Here is a 15,787-nt window from a genome sequence, read left to right as displayed (position 1 = left end):
TTTTCCATACGTCTGTGTAAACTCTCAGTCGTACAGGAGTGGTCCATCGATGAAAAGGTTTCTTCAGCCGTCATCTGGACTCCTTTGAACGTGTCGGACGTTTCGCTTCTTATCCAAGAAACGTTGTCAGCAAACTAAAGTCTTACTGGTAGTTTAGGCATGTCTGGACAGTAGGGATATATATATATAGGGCCTAAACTACCAGTAAGACTTTAGTTTGCTGACAAAGTTTCTTGAATAAGAAGCGAAACGTCCGACACCTTCAAAGAAGTACAGATAACGGATGAAGAAACCTTTTCTTTTTCCATTTTACTTTGAACCTGCCTGCTTGCCATTGTTTGGCACACAGAGAGATCCTGTGCAGTCTACATGCTTGCTTCCTGCATCGACTGCCCTCTTCGTCTTCTTCTTTTTCTTCTTTTTCTGAGCAACATTGTCCTCTTGTGTCTCAGATGATTTCTTCTCTTTCTTTTCCGAGTGGGGAGGTGCTGTTGCCGTTGAGGAGGAAACGATTGACGGTGAGGGTAAGAGATCTTTCAACGACACAGCTGCCTCCTTCAGCCTTGTTTCCATTTCACTGTCGCTGTCGCTGGAACAAAATGAGTGGAAATTGTTCCATTAAGGAGCAGAAGCCTTCAGTCGATTCCCTTTTATATCACACAAGAGAGCGCCGCAATATCACCCCCCTCAGCATTATATCCTTCCTCTGCAGATTAATCAGGGACTCTTTACTGCATCTGCTCGTTGTAGAACCCATGACGTTAAATAGACTAATGTGATGGAAAATTCAACAACTTATGAGCTTGATAGGGACAGTGAATTCAGAAGAACTGATTGTTCCTCTTTCTACAGATATTGGTTCAGAGGCTCACTTTGCATCTTTCACAGTAGTGCATCAGACTACTCTTCAAAACATACAATGCCACACCTCTACTGCTGTGGCATATGTTAAAAAAAATCATGCAGCAGTAGCCAATTAATTACTGAAAGGTCTTGAAATCATCTTCACTGGAACCGACTGGGTAACGTAAAATTGGTTCAAGGACAAATTTTATGTGTATTTCAATAGTCATATATATATATATATATATATATATATATATATATATATATATATATATATATATATATATATATATATATATATATATATATATATATATATATATATATACGTATTACTATTGATATACATATACTAACCTTGAGCTGGGAATAGGCCTTTGTCGTCCAGCAGAAGGGGGGTCATCAGCTGGCTGTCCTGAGACTGAGGTAGAGAACAGAAGAAACCCTGAAATAAAAATGACATTAAAAAGACATACAAGGGCTTAGAAATCAAATGTATTATTATTATTATTAAAAGTCATTGAAAGAATGGAAGAATGATAAAAAGAGGAGTAGGTTTACCATCATCATTTTCCCATTCTGCTGTTTTACTGATTGATGTGTCAGACTGGATTTCTGTCAAGCGACTAAGCGAAATACACGTGGAACAAAATGGTCAATACAGTGTTTTAATTAAATGTTGGAAGGTTAAAAGTACATTTCGGTTACCTGTCCAGAAATTGGCCCAACTTTTTGGCGACATGACTTTGAAACCCCTTGGTGACGTTGAGTTCGTTGCCATCATGTTCATGATCAGCAACTACAACACTTTGTCCACAATATTACAACAGTCATCATCATCCTCACATGTACTTGTTGTAAGCGGGCTCAAGGGGCACCAATATGAAGAAGTTGTAATTCTCAGTTTTAGGCTCAACTGTACTTCACGTGAGCCTGTTGCGTCACACGCGTGTATGATTTTGAAGTGCCTGGGAGATCTGACAACGAACCTACTTACAAATAAAGAGAACCATCAAACTCTTTAAGCCCACAGTACACTCTCTCGGTCTATTCCACCCCTGCGCTTTGTGTTACTTGTACACCTATGGCTACTCTGCATTACCCAGTGTCTACTGGTATGCCACACGCAGCTGATCCCCACAAGTTGAGTGAACAAGAATGAAGCGTGTAAAATGTGAACATTTTAGAGTGACTTGAAACATGGCCAAGTGAACCTGGATTGATGATGAAGTGCGTGACAAGAACACGGGACGACACTGTAATCTCTCAAGTGAGTATAGCACTGTTCTACGTTTTGTACTCAAAATGCTATCAATTAAACTTGTAGATAAAAATTTGTTGACCGTTATGGGCACATATTTTATGAAGGACCTACCGTTTTGACGGCTTTGCATGGCCAGTTCCTAGAAATTGAGAGACATGGGCAGACGAACAAATTCAGACATTTGTATTTCAATTAAACACAAAAAAGACTTCGGTTTATTTGTGAATTGCAACCAAAATTTGGAAAACGACGTTGTTCAAGTCACTTCAGAGTATCGAAGCAAGGTGTGGTATCAATGGGTATGAACGTCTTCTTGCCTACGCATTGGAATACGTTTCCCAGTTACATTAAATCGGGATGTAATATTAAAGAGACAAAAATTACCACTGGTTTCACGCTTTTGTGTCTCCCACACTGCTTCTTTACATCGTTTGAGCTCTTCGTCGTCGCTGCTGCTGCTCGAGTCCCTCGCTGACCCCACCATCTTTACGGCATTGCTCGTCATGACAACCCACGTGCCGTATTTCCTGTTTTCTACTGAGGACTGTGGGTAGCGTAGTTCGGAAACACAGAGACGACCGATTTTTTTATATGCACAAAAATTTGTGCAACTACTGTTTCACAGTTAATCGCGGTAGGGAGCACCCGTAGCACAAAAACAATTATCAGAAGCTTTGAATGGAATCGTAAACATTGAACGTCTATACTGTACTTTGCTGTGATGTGCCGTCATCATTATGTGAAATATAACTACATTTCTTCCCATCTACAATTCCAGAGCTGTTTACCATGACAACACCCCGATTTTCTACTGCACCTATCCATCTACAGCACAGGTGTCAAAGTCAAGGCCCGCGGGCCAAATCCGGCCCTCCACATCATTTTTTTTGGCCCGTGAAAGCAAATCAAACTTGTTAAATTCCATGATGATTGCTAAAATCTGAGCCAAAATTTCATATTTTTGGATGTCAACCACAATAAAAGTCATTATTCTTGACTTCAGATTTGAAAACGAGTTATTCATTAATTTTCTGTGTGCTCTATATGTAATATTTGAAGGGATTTAAACATTCTAATGGGTTCCCCAAATTCATAAGGCCCTCGAGAGGAAACCATAACTACAATGTGGCCCGCGGCAAAAAATGACTTTGACACCCCTGATCTACAGTGTTTTCAACACAGCCTTTCCCGATCAGGGTCGCGGAGTTGCTAGAGCCTAACCCATCTGACGGGCGGAAGACGGAGAGCCTGAACTGGTCGACAGTCTCATATCGCGCATAAAGAAACAAATCATTCACACTCACCCTTACCATCAGAGTGGGACCGATCCCATGCTGCCCTTACTGTACACAAGTCATGCGAGTGTACCACCAGTGACTATCAATTTTATTCATTGAAAGTTATATAAAAAATGCATATTTCACAATTTTAGATCATTTAGTGAGTTTACTTGATTCATGTTTATTGTTCCACAGTTCCTGATTGAGAGCATATAAAAATATTCCCATCATTGGATATGATGAAAGACAACTCTGTGACAATGACATTTGATAACAATTCACAAATTTCTTTACACAATGAACATCTGGATGAAAGGCACATACAGTTGATTCCATCGATGCTTTAAATAGGAAAAAACAGTTAAAATAGTTTGCTCATGAAATTATTTCAATGCCCGCCAACTCCTGATTAACCTGAAGCAATACTAAACATTTCCAACATGGTAGTTAGTGTTGCCTTTCAAGCAGACAGCAAATTGGATTTATGTGGCCAAACTATTTTAGAATAATAATGTATTCAAACATATATAACATGACACATAACACGACACTGACAGGCACAGCATGATCAAGTACTGAAAGACTACATTTGTTTTTTGACGTAAAATGCTTTTTTTCCCAGGATGAATGATACCTGACGTCAAGACAACTTTATTTTAACTTAAAGATGGCTATACTACCAGGATATAAATAAACCAAGCATGTTATATCAAGCACATCCACCTTAAATATTTCACAGTCCCAAGCAATATAAAATGATACCAATATTCAAGAGTGAATGAAAAACACCTATCACTATCAATACTATACACCTTCTATTCAGCGCTCTTTTTCTCACCGTACCATGAGAAAAAGTAGGTTGAGTGATTTCAATGGAAAACTAGTATACTAATCCAAATCCAATTAAAACAGAACCTACACCACTTGAGGTCTGTGATTGTCCCTTTCCAGCAGAGACACAACTAACCACCTACAGCCAAACAGTGTACAAATGGTAACATACTCACTTAACAATCTTAAAGATAATTTTCCTTAGTGTCACAAATCCCTGTAAGATTCTTGACAGATTCATAAACGCCTCAAAGAGCAGATGTGGGCTGTTGATTCTGCTCATGAAGGAATGATTCATTTGCCTGATAAAAACTAAAACAAAGGGGGAAAACCATGACTCATACAAACAAATCCTTATTCTCTGGTGTGTTGCACAGTTGTCCTCCTTAAGGTCTTACTGGCCACCATTATAGGCGTAGTCTGCCTTGTTGTGCATGATAAGCTTGTTGTCCACAAAGTAGAAACTGTCTGATCGGGTTTCATAAGGGTGCTCCACCATTTGCCGAACTGCAAAAAAGAAAAATAAGAGGCCAGATGAAATGTGGAATGATCAATCAACATCATTTAGGCATAATTTGCAAATACAATAACATGACTTACTGAGGTCATCGGTAAGCTGTGGAAACTCGTAAATGTGTTCACATGTGTTACGACTGTTGGGAATGCAAAAGCCAAAGTCAAAGTCAAAGTTCTTTAGAAGGCGTCCCTGAAAATAATGCCTCTCAATCATACGAAAGTTGTTGATGGGCCGATCGCCGACGGTGAACTCCACGCTGATATTTGGAAACGAGAAACAGAGTTCAAGCTTCATTTGTGCATGGATTTCTTATTAAAAGAATGATAACGGTGATCTGAGTTGTGTGAAACAACGTTATGGTTACTCACGTTGCACCTACAGTCTGTAGTTTCAAGAACGCTGGTGTAAACTGATATCGGACAAAGCGCCCAGCACTGACGTCAACATCACCGCACCCCTCTTCAGCCTCTATGGGACCTGACAAACAAAACCAGTTTACCTGCAAGGAAATCAACTTTTATAGATAGGAGTGATAGTTCTTTTGCGCTAATAACAATAACTGCGGCAAATGAGTCATGCAGCTATCATTGGACTACTGAAACAAATCTTCTCTGCAATTCACTTTTGTATCTGTTGAATTAAAAAGAGAAAACATTGAAAAAGAAAATAGTTTCTGTCTTTGTCACTTGACCTATCTTTTCAATTCATACCACTGTTGAGAACCTCACTTTGTTGCTGCAATACACCAGTGGGATATGTGACTTGAAGTTACAGGAAGAGTGATCAAAGTTTGGGATTTTTCACTTAAGTTAGGTTTTATTTTGTATTGGCATTCGTTCTTAAATCCGGTTAGTTTTTCAATCGTGCAAGGTAACAAAAACTCACTAACTATTGTGTAATAAAGTCATGTAAACTAACATTTTCTAACGACTGTCTAGTTGTTTGAAATATTTTTTGGACTATGGACCAATCACTTACCACAGTTGGGAGGTTTGGCAATCTCAAATAGTACAGTGCCAGTTTCAAGATCTCTAATCTTGAAACGGGTGAAGTCAATGCCGTAGATATTATCTTCAGGTTTGCAAAGATAATCTGAAATAGGAAACAAAGTTGTAGTAAAAATGTTGACAACATTTTGACCTCAGATCCGGTGCTATCACACAAAACCGTGATCTCACTCTGGCTAAGTATTGGATAAAGAAATAACATTGTCAAGTCGCAACGCCATTGTTGTTTGGTGCATGAAAATACCCCAAAACAATGAGAGGTATTTAACATTGACGGAGGCTCCGATGACAGACACCGTGCTTGGAGCTATAGTGTGTGTCCAGTAGTGTCACTCAGGAATGATGTGTACAGTTTCTCGCGTTTTAAAATGGACCTGGTGCATTAAAATACTTTCAGGTTTTGCCTAAAAACGCGTAAATACAAAATGTTGAAGGGATTACTACGAGCAAATATTAAACCCTAACCATACGGTGCATCTAGACTTTTTTTGCAAAAGGGGAAAAAGGGAAATACGTATCTAAAAACCAGTAAATACTTGTGCGATGGTATTCAAAACTAATCTATGAATATGTAACTGAACACCGCATGATAATTTTGCATTTAAGGATAAGCTTCAGATAATTAGTAGATCTTCGTGATGAACGTTCTATCGGCGAAGTTTGTTTTGAATTTATGAAAAAATAAATCGTCGCATTCCCATTGTGCACCTGTAAAGCAGACCAGGTGACTCGACCCCTAGCATACAGATTGGTTAGCATAAGGACATAAACAATAGTGGTACGAGAACTTTGGCGATACATTCAAGCAGGTAAAGCTACTGTTGACCTACCCTCCGTGACAGCACGGAGTCCCAGGACGTGATCCGGAGAAATATCCCCTCCGAGCGCCCGAAGTTCATCCTCTGTGACCGCGGGACACTTATCCGTTTGACTGCGCCTCGACCTGAGCTTCTTCAACATCCCTCCAACAGATTTTCGGTCCCTGCGGTTTGACTCCGTGCCGGTGTCTGCGTCCGTATGTGCCTTCCCGACTGTTGGTACCGCTTTGTTCTGAGAACCATGCATATTAGGCACAGTGGTAGCTGTGTGAGGAAATCAAATAGTTGTGCTTTTTATTGAAGAGCGTCTTGGACAGAAGAGGCTGTAATTTCAAGATGGCGTAAAGCGTTTATGGGTGACGGAAAAGTACGACTGCGGCTGGCTCGGAACAGTGTGCATTGTTGTCATAGTTACCCAATGGGCGTGAGTGGTTTGGCGCCCGAGTCATCCAGTTTTAATTTCATGATTTACTGCAATTGGTTACCCGAATCCGCAATTTAAACACCAACACTAATCGATAAAAGTACACAAAAGTAGCGCACGTTCATCTTGAGTACCACTGAAGCCCACCATGAGGCGCTAACGAAACTGCCAATGCGCGACATTTTGTTGACGGAAGTTTGCGTTGAATGCGTTCATAGAAGAAGAAACGAGCAACGATGGTGAGATTAAAGTCAAGGTAAACAGAAAGCATCATCTCATAATGTGCGTAAACTTCTGTTTTTATGGGTTCGTTTATGAAAGAGTATGTGTTTGTTCACAGGTATTTACTCTGTGAAATAAACGTCACAGACAGGAACAGTCTTTTGCTTCTGAATGACATAGCCATCGCCGAGGCGGTCAGAGAAGCGGTGGCCCGCATACACGGCGACTATGGGGCGGCCATGTGCACCCTGAGATTCTATGGTATGTTAATTCAAATTAGCAATATTTGCGACAAAATTATTTGTTTCAAAACCAATATCATGAATTTCGTATACACATGTATCCAGAGCAGGAGACACGTCACTAAAAATCAAAGACAAGTTTTTCACGCTAATACTCTACACCGGTATTCCCAAAAGGTGACACGCAGGCACATTGATGCCTCACAGAAGCATTCGTATATTATTTCCAATTAAATACCTGTACAAGATTTAACCTATAGCACACCTTTAAAGGTGAACCGAATATGACTTAAGTTTTGGAAGGACACACGAAATATTTGACTACTTTGTTTTCACATTTTTCTGGACTCTTGACAAGAAGTTGGATGGCAAAATTTGTTACAGTGATTTGAATCTATATTTTGACCAATACATCTCTGAGGACTTCCTCTTTGTCTTTCTGTATCGCTCTATGTTGCACACTTGCTAATGAGACTGACACAGTAAGGTTTAAATGCGGGGGCATCATTTGAGAAGCCTCGCAATGGCATGGTTCTGTTGATAAATTGTCAGGTATAGACTGGGTAAAGAGGACTGTTTCAATACAGATTTAAATTTAACCAGGAACAATTCACAAAATGCATTACTGTTGTGAGTTTTGTCATCCGGCTCCTTGTGGCAGAACCACAAAGTTGTCCACAAAGTAGTCTTAACAATGAACTGTTGTTCATGTGCTTGAACAGTTGAGGGAAGGTCCAAATGGCCTTTAAAGGACAACCGACACCCCGGCCAAGTTGCGTCCATAATTTGTAAAATCACTTCAAGTGACTTCTACAGAGCGCATTTTACAAAAATTCCACCGCATATAGCTATATTTTACGTTTTAAGACTCATAATATATATTCAGGAAGTCTTGTTTTTGAGTTGATGACAATCCCCTAAGTGACGTCACGGAGGGAACGCCCGTGACCGAGAAAGCGACACACAATGCATTTTGGGTATTTTGTTTGGTCTGAAAAGATCGTGTTGATACATGATGATGGCGAAATTAGAAGGAAAACTACATAAATAACACAATGGTGAATCGTTGTGTGTCGCAGCCAATTGCGGTAACACGCATAAAGGTGTAAGTTTGCACAAATTCCCAGCGGACAAATCAGCCCATTTCCAATGGAGCTTGTGCACCACTTGTGCATTTTCTGGATGCGACATGGAGTCCAGACGGCTCGGATTGATACGGAAGGACTTCTTCAATGGATTGCAAACATTTATGCTTTCCTCTTCAGAACGATTTGAATCATACTTATAACTGGATGAGTAACAAGAAAGCATCTTCTCCGAATCTTAACACTCAGAAGCCATTGTTTTGATTCTGGAGCCAGGCAGTATGTGACCAATAGTGACGTCACGAATAAGGGGGTGGAACTTTTTCAATCTGCCCAGATCCGAGCTCATTTTGTGGCAGTTTTGGGACACTTGAAGTCATTTTTATTGGTGTTTTGCATTTGACTAAAAATATCAGCCTGCGTGTTTTGGGTATTTTAGATGCTATAAAACGTTTTTCTGATCTCAGTTAGGAAACAAAAAAATGGGGTCGGTTGTCCTTTAAAGTTTAAAGTGCATTAAGGTTCATACTGAATTTTCACCTCAAAGTGCAATATTCATAGCTTCCCGCTACAGCACTGTGTAGGCCCCTACTGTCACGGTTTGCGTGGTGGATCCCAAAAAAGCAGGCCGGAGGGAGCAGCAAGGTATAATTGACGAATTGTATTAAATAAAGTCTGCAGTCTGAAGCAAACACATACAATGACCCGACAACGAATGGTCGTGCCGGGAGTCCTTTTAACTGCCACTGATTGGAACGACCAACACCTGTGCAGGTGCAGGCGGGCCCAACAGCGCCACCCGTTGGTTGCCAACCAGATCATGACACCTACTATGTGGCATCACATTTGTATGCACAAGTGGACGAACAAAGAGGTCAATGGCATATTATGGAACATTTTTCGTCAGTCAGTCTTGCAGATATTTTCACTTTGAAATGGCAACAGATTAAAGCCAGATGTGATGTGTTGCAAACAAGGTGGTCTGTTTGTTTGCAGCTGCCATGCGCTAGCTTGAAAGGCTTTGATGACATACAGCAAGTTGTTTATCCAGACATAAATGATTTAATGAACATTTTAGATCATTTAAGGAATGATTGACACAATGTGTCAACCAATAGCAACATACCTCTACCCTCACCAGATATGTAAAAAGACAATGAACAGAAACAAGTCTATCAACTTTCATTAATACTTCCTTAGAGGAAGACAAAGATTAGTGGTAAGATTAATAAAAAATATTTCCATGAAGCTCATAATGTCATCAAAACAATATATTGATAATGAATGAGCCTAATTCAGTTTGATGCCTACTTTTGCCACCATGTTCTGCATGCACACTGAAAATATACCTTAAGCTTCAGTTATCTGATTTGAGATTCAATTCATAATGGCAACGTAACATTCATCGGGTTTCTTCTTCACGGTGCTCATTTATCACTCGCCTTCAAAACAAGTGGTCATTTGTTCGTTTTATCATTTAGCAGGGAATTTCTGTGTAATCGTGTTAAGTCTCACGATTTGGTCGGGAGACTCCCGATTTTGACCACAATACTCACTTTATAAAGCAACTATTGACACAGTATAGTTACTGTAGTTCATTTGTAAGGTGAAACAAAGTAAAATGAAAAAAAATACATTTGATACTAATTGAATGAATAAATAATAAATGAAAGCATTTTTGTGTTTTATTTACTTCTAATTTACACTTTAGTAAAGCTCACATTATTTTAACACGCACCACAGAGTCACAAGTATGAAAATCTTCCGATTTATGATTTCTGAAACTTAAAATGTATGTTTGTGTAAGCTCTCAGTCATACAGGAGTGGTCCATCGATTAGAAGGTTTCTTCAGACGTCACCTGTACCTCTTTGAAGGTGTCGGACGTTTCGCTTCTTATCCAAGAGGCTTCGTCGGCGAACTAAAATCTTTTTGCTGGTAGTTTTGGCCCTATATATATCCCTACTGTCCAGACTTGGCGGTGCCAGACTCTGCTATGATTGGTTCCTGTTCTCAGGTTGGTGGGAGCAGAGGACTACTTCCTGTGGCTACACTGATTACTTCTATTGTCCTGACTGACCTGTTTGAAAGGGGAAGTTAAAGGACAACCGACATCTAGGGACAAGTTGTGTCCATAATTTGTAAAATGGCTTCAAATGACTTCTACTGAGCATAATTTAATAAGATTCCACCGCATATAGCTATATTTTACGTTTTAAGACTTGCGCTGAATATTCAGGAAGTCTTATTTTTCAGTTGGTGACGAGTCCGTACGTGATGTCACGTCACGAAAGGAACGCCCCTGACCGAAAAAAGATGCATTGTAGCGGTCCTTCCATCACGTCAATGTATTTTGCTGTACTTGTTTGGGCTGGGGACCTCGTGTTGCACTCAAAAGCTGCCAGAAGAGGGCGTCCAAGCTCCAAATAAGGAATTTATCAGCCTGTGGAAACCATTGTGTGCCTCTTTTTCGTTGAGACATCTACCCTCAATGTTGCCTCATAATGGCACGGAATCAATTCTTTAATCGATTGCAAACATGTATGCTTTCCTATTCAGAACTATTTGAATCATATTCATAACTGGATGTGTAACAAGAAAGCATATTCTCCGAATCTGAAGCCATTTTTTTGATTCTGCAGCAATGCAAGACGTCTTGGCGTGATGTCACGAACTGGGGGCGGGACTTTCTGAAAATGCCCAATTCGCAGCTCAATTTTTTGCAGATTTTGGACACTTTAAGTCATTTTTATTGGTGTTTTGCATTTGAATAAAAATATACTGCGTGTTTTGGGTATTTTAGATGCTATAAAATGTTTTTCTGATGTCAGTTAAGAAACAAAAAAGTGACGTCTGTTGTCCTTTAAAGAAGCTATTTTCATAAAACAGCAAAACCCTTCACTAAATCGCCATGGCGGGGTGAGGTTAAATTAGGATCGTTCCTCCAACCGACTTCTTACGCAACATAGGCTTAGTTATGCTGATGAGGTGATACCAGATCAAATGGGGCAATCAGGCCAGTCGTAGACCGCATACTCAGGCAGGACAATAGAGGTAATCAGTCAGGACAATAGAAGTAACCAGTTTAGCCGCAGGGAGTAGTCCTCTGCTCCCCCCCAACCTGAGAGCAGGAACCAATCATAGCAGAGTCCGGCACCGCCACATCTGGGCAATAGGGATATGTATATACAGTAAAGTCTCGTTATATCGATATCGGATATATCGATAGTCCCGGTTATATCGATACTATTTCTATGCGCGCACGGAGAAAATTACATGCAAACAGGGTCGGATATATCGATAGTCCCGGTTATATCGATATTTTTTTGGACTCCCTTGAATATCGATATAACGAGACTTTACTGTATATATAGGGCCAAAACTACCGGCAAAAAGATTTTAGTTCGCTGACGAAGCCTCTTGGATGAGAAGCGAAACGTCCGACACCTTCAAAGAAGTACGGATTTACTGAAGAAACCTTCTCATCGACGGTTAAAATGTATGGTAATGATCGTTATAACAAAGGCAATACTTGTCAAAGTATTCCACCTAACATGCTTTTCTATCCTGTAATTTGGCCCACAGTTTAAAACAGCATTACACGATGGTATGTGCTGTTGTCTTTTCAGTGAAGTACCTGAATGCTCAAACAGGAATGGTATTCCTGCGTTTCTCTAAAATGAGCTACAAACTGCTGTGGTCAGCATTACCCTTTATCACAAGTATTGATACCCGGTGGCAGAAAATACCATGTTTTCTGAACTGTCTGCACGTAGGAGGTAAGACAATGATCATCTTATGTTTTAGATTCAAAATGTGAAATATACACTATATTAAATGTACATTCAAATTAAATTCTTTTTTACACTTCAAAAAATATGCAAAATTGCACATTTTGTCATGAACACATATGGAGCCCATTTGCAATGTCCATTGATTCAATTTAATCATCCCAAAGGAACAATCAGAACGTGTCAGAAATTTCTGATACGTTACAACACAAGGCAGCTCCATCGAATGCTCCCGAATTGTAAAAATGAAGGTAAGTCTCACCATTGTGAAGCTTTGCTCAATTTCACATAATAATAGTAGAACAATATAGCATGCAATATTTTTTTCAGAGGTGGGCATTTTACAATTTTTTTCTGGTCCTTTGGGGAGTACCTGTGTGTTATTGTCTGTCCATTATTGTTTTCTCAAGCCGAAGCAAACTGGAATCGCCAGTCCTTCATTTTCAACATACTTTTGTCACCGCTTCCGTCATTTCTTTTTTTTTTCTTCCCCAAGTGTACTAATGGTCATTGTGTTCTGCATTTTGATTCACTTATGTAGAATATTTTCTGAGATAAAATTGAAGATGGCATGGATTTTTTTAAATAGGAAAATGTTTATATTTGGCCCATATAAAGCTGAATAAATTGTATGGATTTTAATATTTTTATCTCTCAAACAACTGCGTTGATCTTTGCTTACACTCTACTGTATATTGAAGTATAAACTACAGTGAGACCTTGGCTTACGAACTTAATTGCTTCCCAGACAGAGTGTGTAAGGCGAAAAGTGTGTATCCCCCCCAAAAAATTCCCATAGGAAACCATTAAAATGCAAATAATCCGTTCCCAGGTCTCCATAAAATATAATTTTCAACTAAATAACCCTTAAAACTACACACAACATACCTTATTCTATGTATAATAAATGTTCTATTGTATTGTAATGGGGTGTGGAAAGGTAGGCCGGCTGGGATGCTGTTCGGTCGTGTGCTTTTGTGTTCTTCCGCCGAAGATTACTCCGCCAGCCATGGTGGGGGGTTTGTATCACGAAAATAGTGCGTATGCCAAGGTTTAATTTTCATAAATGTAACGTTCGTAAACGGAAAAGTTCGGAAGGCAAGGTGTTTGTAAACCGAGGCCCCACTGTATATTAAATATACAACCTTTAAATGTGAGAAAATGTTAATGCACGTTTGAAAAAGAATGCTGTGCGGACTTTGTTGCCTTAAAACATATAAAATAAACGGCAAAATAGAAAACATTATGTTAATTTTAGACATGTCCTTTTCTATTGATATAAGAATGCCTTTTGGCCTCAAGAATTTCCAGAATTCAGATAGCACATCTAACATTAATTTCATCTTCTTTGGAGAAAGTAAAAATTAAGAACATTATAGCGTGGAACATTCAAATATAGTACAAGCAGAAGAATGTGAAGTTGATGGTCGATTTATTCCAGCATTATGGTGGGTAGCTGTAACTAAAACGATACAAGGCCAAAGTGGAGGGTGAAGGCGAGACCGGTGTTTGTTCGTGATGATTACACTGACTGAAATACTTGTCGGTGCTTAGTCAGCCATTATCATTATTTAATTCTTCATTTTTGTTAGGTTTCATCCCTTAGTGAAGGACTTGTTGACATTCCATCGGTACTAATGGAATGCCCACCTCTGTTGGTTTTTAAATCATGAGTAGCAACGCGAATGGGTACTAACCAAATCATTGCATGTGCTTAATACTATAAAAAAATCAATGCAATGTATTCATGAGTTTTCTTTGATGTTAGATCACTCATTTTACAAACTACAACTACTGTATATATCCCGTGTAATAAATTGGTTTAGAACTGAGATACGTGACCTTTTCCTTTTGAAAACCTTGAATTGCAAAATTGTTATGCCCAAATGTTCACAACCACTGAAATGTAATATTAAATGCGCCTCCGTTTTAAGGATTTTGTTTGTTTGTCAATTGCAGAAGAAAAGAAAAAGATTCGCAAAGCTATTTTAAGTTGCTCCATAACAAAACAACCATTTGAAGATGAACATGATGATAATGAAGATGAACCATAACCTGGCGATGTGGACCCCCCACCTCCACCCCAGCACACCCCAAATGTCAATCTTATCTAACCTATTTGTGCTCTATTTTGGTCAAATAAAACGGTCAAAGCTTGATGTGCTTAAAAGATGTTTGTTTAATTTTCATTATCTTTTCATCTAGGTTAACAACACATTTTATTGATTGGTTTTACATATCTTGATTGCCCTTTTCTTTGGAAAACATTCTTTAAGAGTTTGTAGTGTTTGTGTACATGGGGATTTTTTTGCAAACCATCTTGAATAGACCTTGGTTGATGCTGTTGAATGAGAAGCTGGTGCATTTTATACTCTAATCATTAATGATTCTCAAAAGTGTAGTTAACATAGTACTAGTAGTTCAAAGAAGAAAAAAAATACATTTTTAAGAGTTTCCAAACTCAACAAGAATAAAAATCACTTAAGACCTGGTTCTTGCTACTCACATTTATTGGTACCGGTCTACATTGCCTTTGCTGACGTATGCTTGTAAATACAACCAGACACGAAATGACTAGTCAACTTGAAAATCGCCCGAGAGGCCATAAGTCTTTCAATTGTTGCTAAGCATAAAACAGTGTTCAAGTATGGAATGATAGGGAGATTCTTAGAATTTGTCAAATACTTATTTTGACCCTTGCCTTAATTGTTCGGCCTCAATTAGAGAAATTAAATGGCATACCTCACCCACAGAAAAACCTATCCTGTGACTGTAAAGTGACATTGAGAGTTTTGAAAGGGGCTTAAAAATGAAATGTCTTATTTATACCTCCAAATTTGGACTCATAAATGTCCAAACATTAATTTGATATGTGGCACATTATAATTTATAAGACATGTTTGCAACTGCAGGTGTAAAAGTACAGTACCTGTTTTTTTAGATGCACCTCAGATGCCACAGTGAAAAATGTGACGACTCTTAGGTTTGCCCAAACCAAAAGCTTGGGGAGTTTCCCAACATTTCACAAACTTTGTAGTTTTGTATTCAAAGTGAAACTTTTCCGAGAATTTACAATTAAAAACATTGTATACAGAACACCTCTCTCTTTTTATTTACGTACGTATTTAGTTTTAAAACAAACACTTGGGCGTTTTATTTTAATGTTGGTTATGATGGATTTACTTGTGCTAGATGCTAGTTAGTGTGAATGACCAAATTAATGGCTTGCTTTTCAATGTCTTTCAGTCAAAATGTAAAAAAATACTCTGTTGCATTATTACTTTGTGTTAAATATTCTGATATTCATAAACAGTAAAGGCGATGGTTCTATAACGTTGAATAGAAAAATCCCAATTTGATAACACTGCAATTAAAGACCACGATGGGTAATTTTCAATCCAATGACGAAGAAAGACAAGAACATTCGTGTTTCCAACTGGCTTTGATGCGTTGTAACAACT

The 15,787-nt window shown here is 38.8% G+C and overlaps 3 protein-coding genes across 4 annotated transcripts; 1 reads left to right on the top strand and 2 right to left on the bottom strand.

The window, feature by feature from the left end:
• Positions 1-167: 167 nt before the first annotated feature.
• Positions 168-2,630, bottom strand: lg04h12orf43 (linkage group 04 C12orf43 homolog). 2 transcript variants are annotated; one of them, XM_088994514.1, is made up of 6 exons: positions 2,495-2,630; positions 2,222-2,249; positions 1,555-1,653; positions 1,408-1,472; positions 1,204-1,291; positions 168-589 (listed from the first exon to the last, which is right to left on the bottom strand). In XM_088994514.1, the coding sequence occupies exons 1-6, from the start codon at positions 2,613-2,615 to the stop codon at positions 310-312; spliced, it is 681 nt and encodes a 226-aa protein (XP_088850640.1). In that variant the 5' UTR covers positions 2,616-2,630; the 3' UTR covers positions 168-309. The 2 variants fall into 2 exon arrangements, with proteins under 2 accessions (XP_088850640.1, XP_088850641.1); XM_088994515.1 differs by having other exon boundaries at positions 1,204-1,267.
• Positions 2,631-3,468: 838 nt separating this feature from the next.
• Positions 3,469-7,111, bottom strand: unc119b (unc-119 lipid binding chaperone B). Its single transcript, XM_088994507.1, has 6 exons — positions 6,979-7,111; positions 6,576-6,827; positions 5,717-5,830; positions 5,107-5,215; positions 4,822-4,994; positions 3,469-4,728 (listed from the first exon to the last, which is right to left on the bottom strand). Exons 1-6 carry the CDS (start codon positions 7,010-7,012, stop codon positions 4,616-4,618), a joined length of 795 nt encoding a protein of 264 aa, XP_088850633.1. The 5' UTR covers positions 7,013-7,111; the 3' UTR covers positions 3,469-4,615.
• Positions 7,108-14,818, top strand: pop5 (POP5 homolog, ribonuclease P/MRP subunit). The gene is made up of 5 exons (XM_088994508.1): positions 7,108-7,243; positions 7,328-7,470; positions 12,165-12,314; positions 12,494-12,577; positions 14,286-14,818. Exons 1-5 carry the CDS (start codon positions 7,224-7,226, stop codon positions 14,378-14,380), a joined length of 492 nt encoding a protein of 163 aa, XP_088850634.1. The 5' UTR covers positions 7,108-7,223; the 3' UTR covers positions 14,381-14,818.
• The last annotated feature ends 969 nt before the right edge of the window (positions 14,819-15,787 follow it).

Source organism: Hippocampus bargibanti, linkage group LG04, assembly GCF_051943395.1.
Source record: "Hippocampus bargibanti isolate YZ-2025 linkage group LG04, ASM5194339v1, whole genome shotgun sequence".
Classification (NCBI taxonomy): domain Eukaryota; kingdom Metazoa; phylum Chordata; class Actinopteri; order Syngnathiformes; family Syngnathidae; genus Hippocampus; species Hippocampus bargibanti.
This window is presented reverse-complemented; position numbering and strand designations above follow the sequence as displayed.

Coding starts and splice junctions, on each gene's coding strand:
- lg04h12orf43 (XM_088994514.1), bottom strand. CDS start 2,615: ATGACGAGCAATGCCGTAAAGATGGTGGGGTCAGCGAGGGACTCGAGC. Junction 1,473..1,554: donor TTGGGCCAATTTCTGGACAG/GTAACCGAAATG, acceptor TATTTCGCTTAG/TCGCTTGACAGAAATCCAGT. Junction 590..1,203: donor AGGCCTATTCCCAGCTCAAG/GTTAGTATATGT, acceptor ATTTTGTTCCAG/CGACAGCGACAGTGAAATGG.
- unc119b (XM_088994507.1), bottom strand. CDS start 7,012: ATGACTCGGGCGCCAAACCACTCACGCCCATTGG. Junction 6,828..6,978: donor AAACCACTCACGCCCATTGG/GTAACTATGACA, acceptor TTCCTCACACAG/CTACCACTGTGCCTAATATG. Junction 5,216..5,716: donor TGCCAAACCTCCCAACTGTG/GTAAGTGATTGG, acceptor TTTGTTTGTCAG/GTCCCATAGAGGCTGAAGAG.
- pop5 (XM_088994508.1), top strand. CDS start 7,224: ATGGTGAGATTAAAGTCAAG. Junction 7,244..7,327: donor ATGGTGAGATTAAAGTCAAG/GTAAACAGAAAG, acceptor GTTTGTTCACAG/GTATTTACTCTGTGAAATAA. Junction 7,471..12,164: donor GTGCACCCTGAGATTCTATG/GTATGTTAATTC, acceptor TTGTCTTTTCAG/TGAAGTACCTGAATGCTCAA.